Source organism: Mobula birostris, chromosome 4, assembly GCF_030028105.1.
Source record: "Mobula birostris isolate sMobBir1 chromosome 4, sMobBir1.hap1, whole genome shotgun sequence".
NCBI classification, from domain to species: domain Eukaryota; kingdom Metazoa; phylum Chordata; class Chondrichthyes; order Myliobatiformes; family Myliobatidae; genus Mobula; species Mobula birostris.
This window is the reverse complement of record NC_092373.1, coordinates 25,426,176-25,447,656: the sequence shown is the minus strand read 5'-3', so window position 1 is coordinate 25,447,656 and position 21,481 is coordinate 25,426,176. Positions and strand designations below refer to the sequence as shown.

The 21,481-nt window shown below is 42.4% G+C and overlaps 1 protein-coding gene across 1 annotated transcript in view; it reads right to left on the bottom strand.

The window, feature by feature from the left end:
* Positions 1-21,481, bottom strand: part of LOC140196215 (sodium/hydrogen exchanger 9-like) — a 574,106-nt gene that overhangs the window by 547,074 nt on the left and 5,551 nt on the right. Inside the window, exon 2 of the mRNA XM_072255022.1 lies at positions 20,239-20,441. Within this exon, the coding sequence (XP_072111123.1) occupies positions 20,239-20,441 (203 nt within the window). The remainder of the gene's footprint in view (positions 1-20,238; positions 20,442-21,481) is intronic.

Here is a 21,481-nt window from a genome sequence, read left to right as displayed (position 1 = left end):
GCTCCTCAGTATCTGTGCTGCTACCAGGGGGCCTATAGAATACCCCCAGTAGAGTAACTGCTCCCTTCCTGTTCCTGACTTCTATCCATACTGACTCAAAAGAAAATCCTGCTACATTACCCACCCTTTCTGTAGCTGTAATGGTATCCCTGACCAGTAATGCCACCCCTCCTCCCCTTTTCCCCCCTCTCTATCCCTTTTAAAGCATTGAAATCCAGGAATATTGAGAATCCATTCCTGTCCTGGTGCCAGCCAAGTCTCTGCAATGGCCACTACATCATAATTCCATGTATGCATCCAAGCTCTCAGTTCATCACCTTTGTTCCGAATGCTTGTTGCATTGAAATACACGCACTTTAGCCCTTCTACCTTACTACCTTTACACCCTTTATTCTGTTTCTGTTTCCTCAAAGCCTCTTTATATGTTAGATATGCCTTTACTCCATGCACTATACTCGCAGTTCTCACATGACCTTTATCCTCCTCCACCTCAGAATCTGCTCTAACACTCTGGTTCCCCTCCCCTGCAAATCTAGTTTAAACCCCCTGCCCCCCGCGGAGCAGCACTAGCAAACCTTCCCACAAGGATGTTTGTCCCCCTCCAGTTCAGGTGCAACCCGTCCCGTCAGAACAGATCCCATCTTCCCTGGAACAAAGCCCAATTGTCCAGAAACATCAAGCCCTCCCTCCTGCACCAACTCCTTAGCCACGTATTTAGCCGCATCATCTTCCTATTTCTAGCCTCACTAGTACGTGGCATGGGTAGCAATCCTGAGATTGCAACCCTGGAGGTCATGTCCTTCAACTTTGCACCTAACTCCCTAAATTCTCTTTGCAGGACCTCCTCCTCCTTCCTATCCACGTCATTGGTCCCTACATGAACCATGACATCTGGCTGCTTACCCTCCCTCTTGAGAATACTGAGAACTGACGAAGAGTTTGGTTAGACTTCACCAGGAACTCTGTATACGCCTGGCTTACAAAGATTAGACAGCAGAATAGGTAATGTGCAAAAATGAATTAGAAGGATGATACCAGACTATCTGGATTTAATTGTTGAGAACAGTAAATAGAAATAAACAGTGGAGGAGGCATCAGCGGTTTCTTCTGCTTCTTCTTGGGTGAGTGCTCAGGATGAAGGAGGACATGCTTCCACTCCAGTTTTGAGTGTTTTGGCATGGCTGACAAGACCAATGTAGGAACCACAGACTCAGGAGGTCTCCAATGGGGAGGATGGGTGAGTGATTTGTGATATGATATGCCCCTTTCACCCAGACTTCTGCGGGCTCCTGATGATTGTTCTCAATACCATTCTGAATGCTGTTTCTCCAATTTCAGCTATTGTGGGCCAGGGATTACCAAGAGTCTGTTTTTCCCAGAAGGCTCTGTCCACTGTCTGCATTATAACTTATTCTTATGACAGAGCTCAGGGAAGTGAGTCTGCATTAGGACTCTGCCATCAGGGATGTAAACTACTTGGCCTGTACTAAGCAGCAATCTATGTGTGGTTAGGATTTAAGTGCTGAGCATGCTGTTTTCAGAGAGGGCACTGGTTTGTTTATCCTTCCAGTGAATTTGGAGAAATTTGCAGAGACAGTGCAAATTTTGTGAATGGTGACATCTTCCAGAAACTTCAGATAAGCCGATGGAGGACTTTTATTCCAATCCTGAAAAGTTACAGGCCTGCATCCCAGAGGGAGACAAACTGATTTCCCGATGGACTCCAACACCTGATTGGCAAGGAAGGAAGAGTAAAAGGCCAACTTCAATAAGATGCATATCATGACAAAATGTTTGCAGCTTTTCACAACAAACACCTTGTTCTGTCAGAGGAGTCGTTAAAAGACTTCATGACAATGCCTGCTGTCTATGGATTGGCACTTACTAGACTATAACATCAGTTGAGCATGACTTCAGATGGAAGTCTGCATTCCCTGTGCTAAGTATTGAAGGTTTAATACGGTAAACATTATGAAATTATGAATGTTATAATGAAACATATACTCCGTTAGCTCCTGTACCTAATAAAGTGGCCACTGAGTGTACATTCATGGTCTTCTGCTGCTGTTGCCCATCCACTTCAAGGTGCACGGAGCTTAGAAAAAGAGAGGGCTATGCACTAGGAAAACTCTAGGCAGTCTCTCGAGTAGGTTTCATGGTCGGCACAACATTGTAGGCCGAAGGGCCTATAATGTGCTGTAAATTTCTATGTTCTATGTTCGACATGTTGTGCGTTCAGAGATGCTCTTCTTCACAACTCTGTTGTAACACATGGCTATTAGTCTTACTGTCGCCTGCTTGTCAGCTTGAACCAGTCTGGCCATTCTACTCTGACCTCTCTCAGTTACAAGGCACGTTCTTCCACAGACCGCCACTCACTGGATGCTTTTTTGTGTTTTTCATACCCATTCTCTGTAAACTTGAGAGACTGTCGTGTGTCAAAAATCCTAGGAGATCAGCAGTTTTTGAAATATTCAAAACACCCCATCTGCCACTAACAATCATTCCATGATCAAAGTGACATTTCTTCCCCCATTTTGACGTTTGATCTGAACAACAACTGCACCTCTTCTGTCTGTCTGTCTGTATCTTGTTTTACGGCAGTTGGCATCCAGCTTAATGGTGCATTACCGCCACCCTCTGCTCCAGAATGTGCACTAGACATACATTCTAAATCCCTTCACCCAATCGTGTGCGTGCGCGCGCACACGCACACATATATACAAACCTACACTTCACCCTCCCATCTTTGACCATCCTAGTATCCTATTCCCGTTTATTCGTCATATTCTATAAAAAAAAACCCCTGTACCCCAACTGCACCTCTTCATTATGTATGCATGCTTTTATGCATTGAGTTGCTGCCACATGATTGGTTGATTAGATATTTGCATTAACAAGCAGGTCTACAGGTGTTCCTAATAATGTGGCCACTGGGAGTGTGGGTTTTCACTTGTGAGATTTTGGAAACCAGAAGACAGATGGATAGATAGATATTAAATAATAGAACTTCACTAGGAGTCAAGAGCCATTTAATTAAAACTGTGATGAGTAGAAGAAAAGGGTGAGTATTAGAATTCCTAGATACAGGTGATCTATTATACTTTCACATTAAGGAAACAGTTTAAATAAAAGTTAAATACAGTAGATTCTGGATAATTCAAACAAATCTGGATCAGTACATTTTGGTCTAATTAAGTGGCTGCCCTAATTAGCTGGTTTCATGGAAGTAGTTAAAAAGTATAAAAAAGACAAACTATCACTTAACTGAGTAATAAATTATGTATTTAAATGACATACAGAACAAATTAGATACTACTACTGTGTATTAGTTCCTAATAGTTATCAACAGAGGAATTTCATCTATTATCTGTAAATGAACAAAATCAGCATGGACACCTACTACAGATAATGGACTGCCTTCATACAATACTTTCGGCAATTGCACCCTCCAAATCTTCATTTTCATTGTAACATTCAAGATGATTGTCGAGACTTTCAAATTATTCATAACTTGTTGAAGTAGAGAAATATTTCATTTTCACTCCTGAACTTCTCTGGCATCTCTAAGCCTGAATACTTGAAACTACAGTGAGCAAAACAGTTCTGAATTATCTTACTGCTGATTTCTCAAAAATCTTTGCTTTTTACATGCAACTGACACTATTTAAAAACTCTTCATTCTAAGCATGGTGTCGTGTCAAATGCCACATCAGTGCACTCAACTGGTGCTTGTTAGAAACTAACCAGCAACAATCTCCTGTCCAATTAATCAGTATAGAGTCCCAAATAGATGAAGGGAATCCCAGCTACTTTCTCGATTAGTTTTTGTTCTTTAAGAGCAGCTGTCCCAATTAACCGATAGTCCAATAACTGGAATCCACTGGCAATAGACGATGGTAAATCAGTGCTCACGAGTACCCTTGAAGAAAGGTGCTGACAAAGATTTTACAACCTTAATTGTACTGAGTATCCTTGGGAAAAGGGAGAAACCATGTTGGAAATATGAGTAACAACAAGAGGTGAGAGAGAGAAGGTATCATAGTGATGCAGCTAGTGGAGCTGCTACTTCCCAGGTACCCAGATTCAATCCTGACCTCCAGTGTTGTCAGCATGGAGCTTGTGACCATGCGGGTTTCTATAAACTGCTCCAGTTTCCTCCCACATTACAGAGCCTTGTGGATCGGTAGATTAACTGGTCACTCTAGGTTGTCTCTGCTGTGTAGGTGCACAGTAGAATCCCTTCTCTTCACCCGCCTAACACCTGCACATGGTGCTCCTCCTCCTTCCCCTTCTCCCATGGTCCACTCTGCTCTCCTATCAGATTCCTCCTTTAGCTCTTTCCCTTTTCCTCCTGTCTGCACCCAGCTTCTCACTTCAGCCTCCCCCTGCCCCATTCCACTCTCCTGGCTTCACTTTATCACCTTCCAGCTTGTACTCTTCCCCTCCCCCCACATTCTTATTCTGGCTTCTGCCCCCTTCCTTTCGAGTCCCGAGAAAAGGTCTCAACACAAAACGTCAACTCTTTATTCCTGTCCATAGATGCTGCCAGATCTGCTGAGTTCCATTCGCATTTTGTGGATGTCACTCTGGATTTCCAGCATCTGCAGAACCTCTTGCGTTGGTAGAATCTGGGAAAGGTTTGTGGGAATGTGGGAAAAATTTAAATGGGATTAATGTAGGATTAGAGTAAATGGGTGGTTGATGGTTAGCACAGATTTGGTGGGCCAAAGACCTGGTCTCCTACTGTACCCCTATGATGCTAACATATGGACAACAACAACCTCATCTGACACCAGCCAGCTTGCCTGTTCCAGTTAAAGTACTGCCGTACAGTCGGACAGTAGTTTTCTAGTATGGGTGTGATTTGAGGCATCCATCACGACTATGAAGATATTTGGCCCTCACTCATTTCTTTATGTTACTTCATAGGGATGGCATCCCTAAATGAGTAGGAAGCCCCAAAAGGACAACCAGCTGGGAGAATCTTCGGTCCCTTTGCAATACAAATAAAATTACAACCAGACTTCAGGTTGGTTTTCCTCTGCTGCCTTTTCACAAAAGCAACTGGCACATGTTCTTTTCACAGAAACATAGATTTAGGAATCAAGATGTATTGAAAGTGACGAAGTAATATAAATTTGTATCTCTCAAGGATTTCTAGCCAGTTATATGGAAAGACCTAGTTCTTTTAAAACATTGCAAGGAATATTGCGTTCACAATATCATGAGCTTCAGCATTTCAGTTCTGTAATGTGTTTACCAATGAAGCCTATCAAATACTTCAATAATACAGTGCGGTTTTGTTTCACTTCAAGCTATCAGTTTTCCTGTGGTAAAGGACAAATGGTTATTCATTTTAAAGCAGACGGTGCTCTGACAGCTAAGATGGGTGTGCCCTGCCAACTCTGACATAACATATGAACGCACTGCATATTGTGTTGCCAACTTCCTGCACAACTACAAGCATTTTATATTGGAGCACGGCATCCATGCAATAAAATACCTGATACTCACCGCTGCACATTCAAGACATCAAAATACAGGCTCAGACATGTTAGGATAATAATGTGAAGCTATTCTAAAACTTTTGTGCTTGATGGAAGAGTCTGCAGTGAAAATAAACCACCATGCTAATTGACGGATTACTTACCTACCATTTCCTACATGATTTGCAATAACAACATTTTAAATTAGCAAGTGGAAGTCAGCATCTTATGGAAAGGAAATCAGCCAGTAACAAAGTGCTGATTCTCTGGTAGATCTTACCAAAGAATATGCTAATATAATTACTCCAAAGACCCATCGTGTAAAAAATTTTGAATGTAATCATTTTACATATTCATTTTTGAGCCATTAATCTCATTGACAGAGCTGACATTCATTGCTGATCTGTACTTCACCCCTTAGAGGGTAATGGTGCGGTGGGGGTGGGGAGGGGAATTTAACATGAATTCTGGGTAATTTCACTCTGTTGCAAGGGAGAGAATTCCACAATTTTCACTCAGTGATTGTTCTAATGTCAAATGGCAGGATGTTTTCAATTCTGTCTAAGAGAGGAGAAGGGTATTGGAGGTGCCTGCGTTGCCATGCACCTGACTCCCTTATCATTTTCTCTGAAAGAGATCACAATTTTGGGAAAAACAGCCAAAGAGCACTTGGCAAGTCACTGTTTTTCATTTTTCAAGCACTACACATTGCAGGTGTAAGTAACTGCATTAGGAACGCTGAAGTACACTACTGGATCAAGGAAAACATTAGGCTTCATGGAAAGCCAAAAGCATCTGCCGCCTGCTTAATAAAGATGAATTCTTGATTTCTCAATCTAGCCCATCGTAGCCCTTGGATTTCATCTGTCAACATTTGCACGTTCTCTAAAGGTTAAAGATTAGCTTTATGCGTCACATGTACATCAAACTAATTGAAACTTACAGTGAAGTGTGTCATCTGCATCAATGACCACCATATCGTCTGAGGATGCGCTGGGGGCAGCATGCAAGTGCCACCATGCTTCTGGCACCAATGGACCACGCCCGCAACTTACGAACCGGCATGACTTTGGAGTGTGGGAGGAAACCCGAGCACCCAGAGGAAATCCACGTACTCGCAGGGAGAATATACAAGCTCCCCACAGATAGTGGTGTGAATTGAACCCCAAATCTGGTGCTGTAAAGTGTTACACTAACCGCTACATGCCACCCATCTACGCTACTACACTGCCCATGTTCCTCTGTAACTGCAGCGCTGCATTCTGCATTGCCTTCTTTTGACTACCTTCATATACTTATGTATGGAATGATCTGGCTGGATGGCATGCAAAACAAGAGCTTTTGACTGCATCTCAGTGCTTGTGACAATAATACACCAGTCCTAATGTGTATAACAATGAGACTTGCAGTTACACAGCTAATTAGTCGAGTTTCTGCTCAGCAGTTCATGGTGGCATCCAGTTTTTTGGGAATGGAGGATTCATGGGACCAAATTTCCTGGGTACATCAAAGTGTACTCAGGTATTAGTGATGGTCACTTCATGCTACCGACATGGGACAAAACTGTTTGCCACATCAGCCCAAGTTTCCATGTTGCCCAGACTGCAGTAATATAGAGACTCTGGATTATCTGAGGAATATCTAGTAGAGACCAAATGCAAGTAGATGCAATTGAATACATTTCACCAATAGTAGAGCACTAGATTGCAACTGTTTGCATCATCCTTTTGCATAATCAGCATTATCACATTCCATAAAACCATAAGATATAGGAGCAGAAGTAGGTCATTCAGCCCATTGAGTCTGCTCCACCATTCAATCATGGGCTGATCCAATTCTTCCATTCATCCCCACTCCCCTGCCTTCTCCCCATACCCTTTGATGCCCTAGTTAATCAAGAACCTATCTACCTCTGCCTTAACTGCACCTAATGACTTGGTCTCCACAGCCACTTATGGCAACAAATTACACAGATTTACCATCCTCTGATTAAAGTAATTTCTCTGCATCACTGTTCTAAATGGACGTCCTTCAATCCTGAAGTCATGCCCTCTTGTCCTAGACTCCCCTACCATGGGAAATAACTTTGTCATATCTAATCTGTTCAAGCCTTTCAACATTTGGAATGTTTCAATGAGATCACCCCTCATTCTCCTGAATTCCAGGGAATACAGCCCAAGAGCTACCAGATGTTCCTCATATGGTAACCCTTTCATTCCTGGAATTATTCGCGTGAATCTTCTCTGAACCCTCTCCAAAGTCAGTATATCCTTTCTAAAATAAGGAGCCCAAAACTGCACACAATACTCCGAGTGCCTTATAGAGCCTCAACATCACATCCCTGCTCTATATTTTATACCGCAGAAATGAATGCCAACATTGCATTCGCCTTCTTCACAACCGACTCAACCTGGAGATTAACCTTTAGGGTATCCTGCACAAGAACTTCCAAGTCCCTTTGCATCTCTGCATTTTGAATTGTCCCCCCATCTAAATAATAGTCTGCCCATTTATTTCTTCCACCAAAATGCATGACCATACACTTTCCAACATTGTATTTCATTTGCCACTTCTTTGTCCATTCCTCTAAACTACCTAAGTCTCTCTGTAGGCTCTCTGCTTCCTCAACACTACCCGTTCCTCCACCGATCTTTGTATCATTGGCAAATTTTAGATTATGAAGACCCGTATTCCTCTTTTATTGTCATTTAGTAATGCATGCATTAAGAAATGATATAATATTTCCTCCGGTGTGATGTCACAAAACACAGGACAGACCAAGACTGAAAAAACTGACAAAACCACATAATTATAACATATAGTTACAACAGTTCAACAATACCATAACTTGATGAAGAAGTCCATGAGCACAGTAAAAGTTCAAAGTCTCTGAAATGTCCCACATCTCACGCAGACGGGAGAAGGAAGAAAAACTCTCCCTGCCATGCCGACCACAGTCCGACTCTGAGTCATCCAAAAACTTCGAGCTCCGATCAGCTCTCTGACACCGAGTACTGAGCGCCATCTCTGTCCGAACAATTCGACCTCAACCTCGGTCGCCACTAGCAGGCAAAGTCGGGGATTTTGAGGCCTACCCTCCGAAAGATTCCTGACCACGCAGTAACAACAGCAGCAAACAAGCGTTACAGAAATTTCTCCAGATGTTCCTTTGTGCTTTCACGTCCATTCTCCATCAAATCAGAATTGTCCACGGCCCCTATTTAACAGATACGATATCATTTTCACCAGAGGGCTGCACACACGCGCAGTGCGCTGCCTCTCTCCTCCCGCCTTTAGCCACAAAACCATTAATCCCATAGTCCACATTATTTACATACATTGTAAAAAGCAGAGGTCACAGCACCAACCCCTGTGGAACTCCACTGGTAACCGGCAGCCATCCAGAATAGGATCCCTTTATTCCCACTCTCTGTTTTCTGCCGATCAGCCAATGCTCCACCCATGCTCGTAACCCCTCTGTAGTTCCACGGGCACTTATCTTGCTAAGCAGCCTCATGTGTGGCACCTTGTCAAAGGCCTACTGAAAATCTAAATACACCACATCTACTGCATCTTCTTTGTCTACCCTGCTTGTAATTTCCTCAGAAAATTTGCAGTAGGTTAATAAGGCAGGATTTTCCTTTCAGGAAACCATGCTGGCTTTGGTCTATCTTGTCATGTGCCTCCAGGTACTCTGTAATCTCATCCCTAACAATCGATTCCAACAACTTCCCAACCACTGATGTCAGGCTAGCAGGTCTATAGTTTCCCTTCTGCAGCCTCCCACCCTTCTTAAGTAGCAGAGCTACATTTGCGATTTTTCAGTCACCTGGTACAATGCCAGAATCTATCAATTCCTTTAAACGTTATTAAAAAGCACCTTAGCCAGCATACACATGCACAGCATCACAGGCACTCTCCCAGCCACTGGAAAGTTGTATTTACTTCCACGTGCCTACAAGAGATTTCAGGGGGCAGGAAAGAAGCTCCCTTTCAAATACTGTAGAGGAAGTCCCTCATGTTAGCTTGCGGTTCAAATTACTGGCAGGAGGAACATTCTCTTTTCAAAGGAGCCACAGAGACATCCAAGTCAACCTGCAGATCCATTCACTGCAAAAGTACATTAAAGGTAGATCAAGATAAAGCAATAACAGAATGTAGAATAAAGTGCTAGTGTTATGGAGAAAGTGCAGTGCAGGTAGACAATAAGGTGCAAAGTTATAACAAAGTAGATTGTGAAGTCAAGAGTTCATCTTACCATACGCAAGAATTGTTCAACAGTTTTATACCAGCAGGATGGAAGCTGTACTTGGGCCTGGCTTTCAGTCTTTTGCATCTTCTGCCTGATGGGAGGGGAGCTTCAATTACGCTGGCTGCTGTACTGAGGCAATGAGAAGTGTAGACAGAGAACAGGGAAGCAAGGCTGTTTTCTGTGATATGATGAGTTGTGTCCACAACTCTCTACAGTTTCCTATCTTCATGGGCAGAACAGTTACCACCACAAGTCGCAATGCATGTGAGAGCAGAAGTACATTGGAAATGCCAGCAATGGCAACAAGTTCTCACGGCTGGTCATTGGAACTAAGAGTTAGAAACACGAGCAGCTTTACTTTTCCCTGTATTCATGTTTGGAATACAAGTGGCATTACCAAGACCAGCATTTATTACACATCCCAGAATGGCCCCGGGCAGGTGGTGGTAAGCCACCTTTTTGTACTGTTGTAGAAATTCTAGTGGAAGTGCCCTCCTGTGTGAGAGAGTATTCCTGGATTCAGAATCATTGACCATACAATATATTTCCAAGTCAGGATGGTGATGGTATTCCCATGCACATGCTTGAAGAGTCATGGGCTCTGGAAGTGCTGTTCGTGGTACCTCGGCGAGTAACCTGAAGTGTATTCTATAGATAGTGCACACAACTGCCCCTCTGAGTCAGTGGTGGATGGAATGAGTGGTTGGCTGAGGACTAATCATGTTGCCCACTTCATCCTGGACGGTGTTCAGCTTCTTGGGAGTTACTGGCACTGCTCCTATCTAGGCAAGTGGGGAGCATTCTATCACACTCATGCCTTGCGCCCAATGGTGAAAAGGCCTCGCAGTATCAGAAAATCACTCACTTCCGACAGGACACTCCCACCCCTGCTTCTGACCTGTTCCTCTAGTCATGGTGTTTTTTTGAGGCTGCTGCACTTCACCTTCTGGTCAACGATGATCTCTACATATTGATGGTGGGTCACTTGGCAGTGCCACTGCCATTGAGTGTTGAAGTTTGGTGTTACTTCAGATTCAGATTCATTTATTTATCACACCTCCGTTTAAACATGCAGTGAAATGCATCATTTCTGTTAACAGCCATGGTAACGTAACAGTTAGTGTGACGTTATTACAAATCTGGGCGTCGGAGTTCAATCCCAGCATTCCCTGTAAGGAGTGTCTGTATGTTCACCCCATGGAATGCATGGATTTTCACCAGGTCCTCCAGTTCCCTCCCTCACACTTTCCAAAAACTTACCGGGGGGTTAATTGGTCATTGTAAGTTGTTCATGATTATCTAGGGTTAAATCGAGGTTGTTGGTGATTGCTGGGCTGTGTGGCGCGAAGGGCTGAAAGGGCCTATTTTGCACTGTATCTCTAAATAAGCCAGCACTACACAAGGACGTGCTGGAGGCAGCCAGCAAGTGTCACCACACATTCCTGCGCCAACATAGTATATCCACAATGCGCTTGCTAATTATTAGCTAATACACAATTTTGTCTGCACTTGTTATGTGCAGACATGGGCTGCTTCATTTGATGAAGGAGTGCAAATGGAAAAAAAACATGCAATTATTAACATACATGCTAATGATGCAGGAACACTACTGACAAAGTAGCTGAAAGTGGCTGGGTTTTGGCCATTGCCCTGAGGCATTCCTGCAGTGATGGCCTGAGGCTGGGATGACTCTGACAACTCTTGGCGCACAATATAATCCCAGTCTTTGCAGCCTTTTACCCTGTGATCTACGTTCACAGAAATAGGGCTCTTCTGGAAGACAGAACCGTTGTTTTAGACCACTCTTATTGCAAATCTCAATGGGGCGGGGTGGTGTTGTTCCCTTAACACTGACATCATTTAGGCAAACATCTTGTCATAAAAGCACCACCAAAGAAATGTAAATCTAGCCCAATAGTAGCATAACACAGAACACAGGACATTACAGCATAGTATAGGCCCTTCAGCCCATGATGTTGTGCCAACTTTTTGACCTATTCTATGGTCAATCTAACCCTTCCCTCCTACAGAGCCCTCTATTTTCCTATCAAGCATATGCTTGTCTAAGGGGTTTTTTTTAACATTAACCTCTAATGAATCTTGATAAGTCCCCAATGAACCTTCCTCTATCACCACCCCTACAGGACATTCCATGCACCCTCCACTCGGTGTAAAAAATCTACCTCTGACATCCTCCCCTATATTTTTCTTCTATCATCTTAGAATGAAGCCCCCTTGTATTAATGCACTCATGAGTAAACTATGTCTTCTATAAGCACCAGATGCCCAGAAAAATGCGCTAAATTCCTCACATTTTTTAAGCATCACAAAACTTTTTTTTGATGTATTGAGCAGGTAGATTCTAGCCCAGTACATTTGGACGTTGAGAAAGCTTTTGGTTAAGTGTTTCATTAGGTGAAAATACATAATAGGTCCTGGGAAACTGCAATGTCGCTCCTGCACTGAAAATTAAATTGTTTTTATTCTCAGAGATACAGAATTGTTATTAACAGCTGCAATTCCTCTGGAAAAAAAAAGATTACAAATAGAGTTCAAGCAACACGCACAAAATGCTGGAAGAACTCAGCAGGCCAGGCAGCATCTATGGAAAAAAAGCAAGGATGTTTGTTTGGTTAGTTACCATCCAGAGTATCAATGATCTGGCACAACATAACTCCACCATGGAAGGTCCCAAGGCTGGCTGTGAAAAGAGGAGGGAACTGCATGGGACTAGCAATCCCATCCTGTGAAAACCTCAAACTACAGAAATACCAACAGAAGCTCCAAAGACCTCATCCCTGGCAGAGGAAAGATCGTAGCCTAGAAGACGTATGATATCATGAGATGGGCTACATCTGTGGATAACTTAAAAGACTGGCCCTGGACAGAGGACTCCGGTGACCTGTTGTCAGCAGCCTGTGCCCCAGTAGGAGTGATGGACTCAGCTCTGGCACAGACATAAAGGACAGACATCCACAGGCTTATAGGAGACAGGGGAACCTGTGCTGCTTAGTAACTGTTGAGAAATAGAAAGCTAAATACTCTAATCCGCACGTGCTTGGTGAACAGGCTCAAACTTTTGAAAAGATATATAATGTGACAAGATGTAGTTAAATGCATATGGGTAGAATCGATGGTAAAACATCAAGGAACAGATGGTTATGAATTGAAACCTCATTAACAAAATCATAGCAGTCTACACCACAGAAAGGTGGTTTTTTAGCACATTTCATATAGGGAAGGTCAAATGCAGTTAATCTTGTTTCCCATTCTTGGTCCACAACCCTGAAAGTTGTAATTCCTTAAGCGTCTCTTGTTGAAATAAGATGAGGATTTCTGCCTTTCAGGCAACAAAGTTCAAACCCACTAATCATTGGCTGAAATCTATTTCCTCAACATACGTCAAACTCTTTGTCTGCTAAACATATAGTGTATATGCACTCCGGATTTGATGACATCTCTGCTAAAGGAGATAGGTTTTATGTGTTCATCCTGTCTGGCTTTTTCATAATTTTATTAACAGAATCTTGCCTCTGTCTTCTTTCTCTTGCCTGGTGCTATCAGATCCTTTCTGTCATGCTGTGCCACAATTCTATGAATTGCTCAAACTGTATTTTAAACAATTCTCCCTGATCTTGTGTTCTGTGCCTCAATCAATAAAGACAAATATCCCATATGTCTTCCTAAGACATCTTATCTAGCTAGCTTCATAATGCCATTTCTCAGTATCCTACTATTTGTTATCTTGTTCCTTATCTTTACTGCACACGTCCCTCCTCCCCATCACTGCACCTCAACCCCACCACCAGTTCATGTGCCTTACTTTTCTAGGTTGACTTCCATTTAGCCCACGTTTATGCCCACCCAGCCACTCCTTTGGTGGGCCTCCTAGCAAATACTCTGACATTTGCAAACTGTTTATTCATGACCCCTACATTTAAGCCTTGATCACTTACATGTGCCTACAAACTTGTACTGAGCTTCACTCGTGACAGTCACCATAATGCTTGCTGATCATGATCCTTTGTTTTCTCCCATGACTTTTGAATCTGACTTCTTTCCTCAGATGACAAATTTCAATGCTATATTCTAATTTCTAAATTCTTACAACCTGCACAGAGATACAACAGAATAAGCAAAAGCAGTAATAGGATGTTTAGTTTGGATTATGCAATATAAAATAAATTTTAAAAACACTATTAAGTTCATTCTTAAGGCTTTGGTGATCAGTTCTGGCTCACTTACACTGTGGGATCTGTTTGGTGATAGAAAAGCTCTGAAAAACAAACAGATTAATAACCCTTAGCTACTCTTACAGGCTGAAATAGACATTATCCCCTCAAGAGAACGCTATTTAAAATAATGAGAGGATTAAACTTTAAAATTTGTACAGATTATTTCAATTAGTCAAATCAGAGATAGGAAGACTATGAATCTTACACCACTAATAAGATACTGTCAAGAGGCTTTTCAGTTTCCCAGGATTGTGACCTTTAGCACAGGCTCCTTGTTCAGATGTTACAGCAGCTTTAGCTTCACTCTACAGTGGCTACAGATTCACTGCAAACATTTAAAAAGGAAATTGGAAGTTCCTGAAGGAAGCTGATATTGCTAAGTAAAAATGATGGGTGGTTTTTAGGGAGTTCTGTTTTACTGTAGTTTCCTGGAGTTCAAGGAATTTCCACAAGTTACTTTTAATTACTGAATTGCCATAGGTTGTTTTGACTTTTCATTCTTTTTCCCCTCACCTTGTGGTGTACAGACCCACAGTCCAAAAATGTACAAACATTTTAGTATGATATGCAAACTTGCGACATGGGTACTTGGGAGAAGCTCATCTTTCTTTGGACTGTGTCCTTCATCACCTTCAATAATAGTCGCAAGCTTACATATAATAGCAATACATATAATTTCTTTTATGTTCGGATCTAAGATGGGGAGAGTAAACTGGATGTGATCTCGATATAGTGGAACTGGTAGATATCCTCTTAAACTGCAGATCTGCAGTATTATGGATGCCAGTGCTGCAAATAAAATGGAGCCATGTATAAAATGGAAGGTTGTGAACTTAAATCAGTTAAAGACCATAAGACATAGGAGCCGAATGAAGCCATTTGGCCCACAGAGTCAAGACTGATCCATTTCACTCTCAATACCATTCTCCTATCTACTCGCCGTAACTTTTAACTCCTTTACTATTCAAGATCCTATTAACTTCCACCTAAAATACACCCAACGACCTGGCCTGCACAGTCATCCGCAATGGTAAATTCCATTGATTTACTATCCTATGGCTAAAGAAGCTTCTCCTCACCTTCACTATAACTGAATGCCCCTCTACTCTGAGGCTGTGTTCTTTGGTCCTGAACTCCCCCACCATCAGAAATATCCTCTCCACATCCACTCTATCAAGGCCGTTCAACAATCGATAGGTTTCAATGAGATCTCCCCCCATCATTCTTCTGAATTCCAGTGAGTAAAGGCCCAAAGCCATCAATGGCTCCTCATATGATAAGCTTTACATTTCCAGAATCCTTCTGTTGAACTTTCTCTAATATTAAATAAGGGGTAAAAAACTGCTCACAATACTCCAGATGAGGCCTCGCCAGTGCCTTATATAGCTTCAACATTACATTCTTGCTTTTATATTCTAGTCCTCTCAAAAAGAATGCTAAAATTGCATTTACCATCCTCACCACCGACTCAACCAGCAAGTTAACCTTTAGGGAATCCTGCATGAGGAACGCCAAGTTCCTTTGCACCTCAGATTTTTGAATTCTCTCCCCGTTTAGAAAACATTCTATATTTTTATTCTTTCTACTTCATGACACTGTATTCCATTTGCCACTTCTTTGCACATTCTCTGAATTTGCACAAGTCCTTGTGCAACCACCTGGTTTTCTCAACTCTACCTGCTCCTCCACTTATCTTTGCATCATCTGCAATCTTGTCCACGGAGGCATCAACTCAGTCACCCAAACCATTGACATACAATGTAAAAGGAAACAGTCCCAACACGGCGGAAAACCACCCGTCACAGACAGCCAATCTAAAAAGGCTCCATTTATTTCCACTCTTTGACACCTGTCAATCAGCCAATGCTCTAACCATGCTAGTATCCTTCATGTAATACCATGGGCTCTTATCCGGTTAAGCAGCCTCATGTGTGGCACCTTGTCAAAGATCTTCTGAAAATCCAAGTACACAACGTCCACTGATTTCCTTTTGTCTATCCTGCTTGTTATTTCCTCAAAGGATTCAAATATTATTTGTCAGGTAAGATTTTCCCTTGATGATTGTGGCCTATTTTAACAAGTACCCCAAAAGCTCATCATTAACAATTAACTCCAACATCTTCCCAACCACTGTGGTCAGACTAATTGGCCTATAAATTTCCATTGCAACACACAAAATCTGGAAGAACTCAACAGGACAGGCAGCATCAGGACTGGTGAAGGGTCCCGGCCTGAAATGGTGACTGTTTACTCTTCTCCATAGATGCTGCTTGATCTGCTGAGTTCCTCCAGCACTTTGTGTGCGTTGCTTTGGATTTCCAGCATCTGCAGATCTTCTCATGCTATTATTTCCTTTCTTCTGCCTTCTTCGCTTCTTGAAGAGTGGAGTGACACTCGCGATTTTCCAGTCTTCCAGAACCATTCAATAATCAAGTGTTTCTTGAAAGATTCATTACTAATGTTTCCACAATTTCTTCAGCTACGTTCTTCAGAACCCTGAGGTATATTCCATCTGGTCTGGTCTACATTCAGACCTTTTAGCCCTCAAACTTCCAGCATACTGCTAGCGACTTCCACAGTGAAGGATGATGCAAAATACTTAATCAGTTCATCCACTATTTCCTTAACCTCAATTACTAACTCTCCAGCATCATTTTCCAGTGGACCATTATCTACTTTCGCCTCCCTTTTACTCTTTTTAATCTGAAAAAAAAACTGTTGGTAGCCACTTTGATATTGTTGGCGAGTTTATCTTCTTATTTCATTCCCCTCCCCACCCCCTGTGGCTTTTTTAGTTGCCTTCTGTTCATTTTTAAAAGCCTCCCCTATCCTCTAACTTCCCACTATTTTTTGCTCTATTATATGGCTTCTCCTTTGCTTTTATGTCCGATTTGACTTCCTCTGTCAGCCACAGTTGCATCATCATGCCTATAGAATACTACTTCGTATTTGGGATGCATCTATCCTGTACCTTCTGAATTGCTTTTAGAAATTCCACTTTGCTGTCATCCCTCGTAGTGTCCCCTTTTAGTCAGCTTTGGCCAGCTCCTCGCTCATGCATCTGTAATTCCCCTTAAGGCTGATTTATACTTCTGCGTCAAATTGACGCCGTAGGTACAGCGTAGCCGCGAACCCTATGCAGAGCCTACGGGGATCCCTACGCCATAGCCTGACGCGCACCTCTCCCAAAATGTAATGCGTCGCGGCAACGCAGATTGCAACAACTTGGTAGCATCACATTTCCTCCTATGCTGCAATAGCTTCCCATTGGGCAACTGAAGGGCAGGGAAGGAACTCTGGCGGCAGTGCTTTCCATAAAGCTTTACAGACCTCTGAAATTACGGAGGACACACTTTGCCTTTACAAAAAAAGACGCTCGCTTTAACCATGTTTACCCTGAGAAAGACTACCATGACCATGAAGCCTTGCACGGGCAGGTGTGTGCACATGTGTGACGTGCGCGAATTGCAAAGCAACGCAGACAAACCAATGCACAAGTATAAATGCTCACAACGGCGTTGCCCACTTGCGTAGGCCACGGCGCAAGCTTGACGCACAAGTATAAATCAGCCTTCACTCCACCGTAATAGAACATAGAACATAGAATAGTACAACTGTAATGATACATCTGACCTTTAGCTTCTCCCTCTTAAATTGCTGGGTAAAATCCATCATATTTTGATCCCTGCCTCCTAAGAGCATCTTTACCTTGAGCTCCCTAATCAAAACCGGTTAATTACACAACACCCAATCCAGAATACCCAATCCCCATTGGGCTCAGCCATAAGCTGCTCTAAAAAGCCACAATGTAGACATTCTACAAATTCTCTCTCTCGAGATTCAACATCAACCTGATTTTCCCAATCTACCTGCATAGCGAAGTCCCCCATGACTATCATAACATTGCTCTTTTTACAAGCCTTTTCTATCTCCCGTTGTCATTCACAGCCAACATCCTGGCTATCCTTCAGAGGGATATGACCCCCATCAGGGTCCTTTTACCCTTGCAATTTCAGAAGTTCAGTGTGGTTGCTAGAATTTTCTAACTGTTTGATGGTTCACAACCACTGCTATTCCCGGCAGCAACTTAGATATTAAATTTGAAACTTCCTATCCTGCCTTTGCAGAAGATACTAGTTAAGTTTTACATGATACTGTGGTCAGTTTTCTGCCTTGATCTATGGGATGAAGTCCAGAAGGTTTAGCCAGCATTTTACACATAACTTAAAGGGTCATAGTTATGAAAATAAGCCAAGCAAGATTAAGGTTCTGTGTCTAGAAAACCAGGAATGCTCCTTTAAACCTTTGAACTAACACCAGATTTATGTTCAACCAGCATGTATAAGGTATTAAATTTGCGTAGTTTGAGAGGACATGAGGTCACGTAATTAGAACTACAGAAGACATCCCATTCGTGCTGTTGACTGAATAGTTCTGACTTGTCCTCAGATATTACATGCTCAGATCCAAGTTCAACTCACTGAATCACAGTCCAAGGCAAAATTAGAAGGTTCAAATAATATCTTCAAGGAGAAAGTGAGAATTCCAATTAAACATTAGAGATCAGAGACCAATTAAAGATCAGAGTATACAATTCAATGGATAATATAGTTATGAATAATAATGTTGTGTCAATTAATTCTATTTTAACCCCAGTTTTAATTGAGAGAAAATTCAGTTAATAAGGGACATTGTTCTGATATCCTCTTGAACAATTTGTAAGAAATCCCTGCACAAATGGTTCAGAGTGACGAACAAACTCATTATAAATGTAATACAATTCTAATGGGGAAAGCTTGAACCTACATAAATCTGACAGAAGTGCAAAAGAAGGACATCAAGATATGCAAAGAGGCATATGCATGCTCACAAAATGTATTCATTAAAAAGCGTTAATGCCCATACCGATGCATAGTAGATTATGTGCTAACAAAGGATACAGTATAACTGGAGACACAGCAGACTGCAAATATTGGAACCTGGAGTAAACAGCAAGGGACTCAGCATGTCAGGAAGGGTCAGTGAGGGGAAATGGACAGTCAATATCTCTGGATGAGACCCTTCATCTGGATTCATAGGAAGAGGAGAGAGAGCCAGCAGAAAGAGGTGAGGTGAAGGGATCGAGCAAGAGCTGGCAAGTGATAATTGGATCCAAGTGAGCAGATAAGCAGACAGAAGGAAGAGCAGGAGAAGTGATAAAGGTTGAGAGGTGGTGGCAATAAGGACTGCAGATGATAGAATTTGGTAGAAAAGTGGAACCATATAAAGGAAGTGGTGGGGTATAGGCATCTCTGCCAGAGATTCATAGCACCTCCTCCAAACAGGCTTGTCACATTCTGTATTCGTGACGTGGCCTCCTCTACACTGGTGAGACCAAGTGCTTTGTCAAGCACCTGCACCCCGTCTTCCATGACTTTCTGGAGCTCCCTGTTGCCAGCCACTTTCATTCCTCTCCCCATTCCCATGACAACATCTCTGCACTCAGCCTCCTCCATTACCAGGTGATGTTCTAAACACAAGCTAGAGGAATCCACTTGATTAGTCTACAATCCAACAACACAAACGGTGAATTCCCTAAATAAAAGTAACCTGTATCCCCCCCGCACCCGCTTTCCTGATCTGCCCCATTCCTCCTAAAACCCCTCCAGCTCCCCAATCAACATTTCTTTCCCTTCCTTCCTACATTCCATCTGGCCATCACCTCTCCCATAGGATCTGCTCCCCCTTCTATTTTTACTTGTCCATACTTACTCCCTTTTTGGGTTCCACGCATTAGGCCCCCTTCCTTTCCTATCAGATTTTCCATCATCTGCAGCACTTTGTTGCCTCCAGTTATATCCTCTCAACATTTGTCCTTTTTTCTATATTTCCCTTCTTCATCTGCTATCACCCTTCTTGCCCCACACCTTCTCCTCACCTCTTATATACCAGCTACCTGCCCTCTATTTTACAGTCTCAAGCCAAAATATTTACTGTTCACTTCCCTCCACAGATCTTGCCTGACTCACTGAGCTCCTTAAGCCTTTTGCTTTTTGCTTCAGATTCCAGCATCTGCAGTTTTATGTCCCCTCCAACAGCTTGTTATCTTTACATAGTATAATTCACTTGCATCACTAAAACTTGTTCAATTTTTGCTGCTCAGTCAACATTTGAATTTTTAGTAATAGTTCAATCTCTGATACCCACACCAGGAAACACTCTCAGATACCTCCTGTAAACATAAAGTTGCAACTTAGTGATGGACCTTGCATTAAAACCTTACCTTCTGAAGAATCTCACTTCCTTGCTGGCTGTTCATATTGTGCTTGGCAATCTCCCGCTTGTATGTGTATTCATACACTTGGTCTGTAATGTTGAGTAGCAAAGTGCCAGGACTGTTGGTCATATCTACACAGTTATGCACAATGCTGTTTGCAGGGTCAGAGGATGATGTGGTATAGCGGAGGATCAGTCCCATTATCAGGCCTAAGTAGATCAAAAAGAAGTAAACTAATTTGTATACTTCCACATTTTATCCTATGGAAAATGTATATGACCTAATTGGCAACAAATGGGACCCAATTATTAAAAGCTGGAACCAGCAATCCTTCTGCATATGCACTTCATTAATCATTTAATTGTTCACCAATTCTATTACATCATAATATTCAATGACTTGTTAAATTCATGGCATTTCCATTTCTGCTTCCGACATAGAAGGGGCACATTTTGGTCAATCAGGTCTGTGTCAGCTCAAAGCAATCCTCTTCCAATCCAGTAATTGCTTTCCTTTTAGCATTTAGTTACTCAAGTTTAGTGAGCCAGGTGGACTACGGGCAGCACACACAAAATGCTGGAAGAACACCGTCGTCGGAGGGAAATAAAGAACCTTGCAGGTTTCCTCGGGGTGCTCCAGTTCCCACCAACATTCCAAAGACATGTAGTTACACAGTTAGTGAGTTGCATGCTTGCAATGTTGATGCCAGAAGGGTTGCCTCCAGCACATCCCAGGACTGTGTTACTTGTTTATGTAAAAGTGGTGCATTTCATTGTATGGCATGAAACTGATCTCTTAACATCCTTAAACCTTAACTTCCCTCCAAAGATCCTGCCTGACCTGTTGAGTTCTTCCAGCATTTTGTGTGTGCGTGTGCCGCTCAAGATTTCCAGCCTCAGTAAAATTTCTCGTGACTCTGTCTTCAGGCCGGTAACCTACTGTGTTAGCAAGCGCTTTTGCTTGTTCGGGGGAATGAGCCATGGCTGGCAATTACTGCCTGCAATGGCCAAAAAGAAAGTGGTGACCAGTTGCCTTGTTGAACTTTTGCATTTGGTCTGATTAATGTTCTCCAAATGTGGGCAGCGCGTTTCAACATTTTGACATTGACATGCTGAGTTAACACCAGTTTTGAAATGTGTGACTTGGAACTTTTAGATGGTGGCGTTTTCATACTTTCTGTTGTGTCCACAAACTTCCCAGTTACTCAACATTTATTGCTACATTACTACAATCCATTTATAGCTTCACC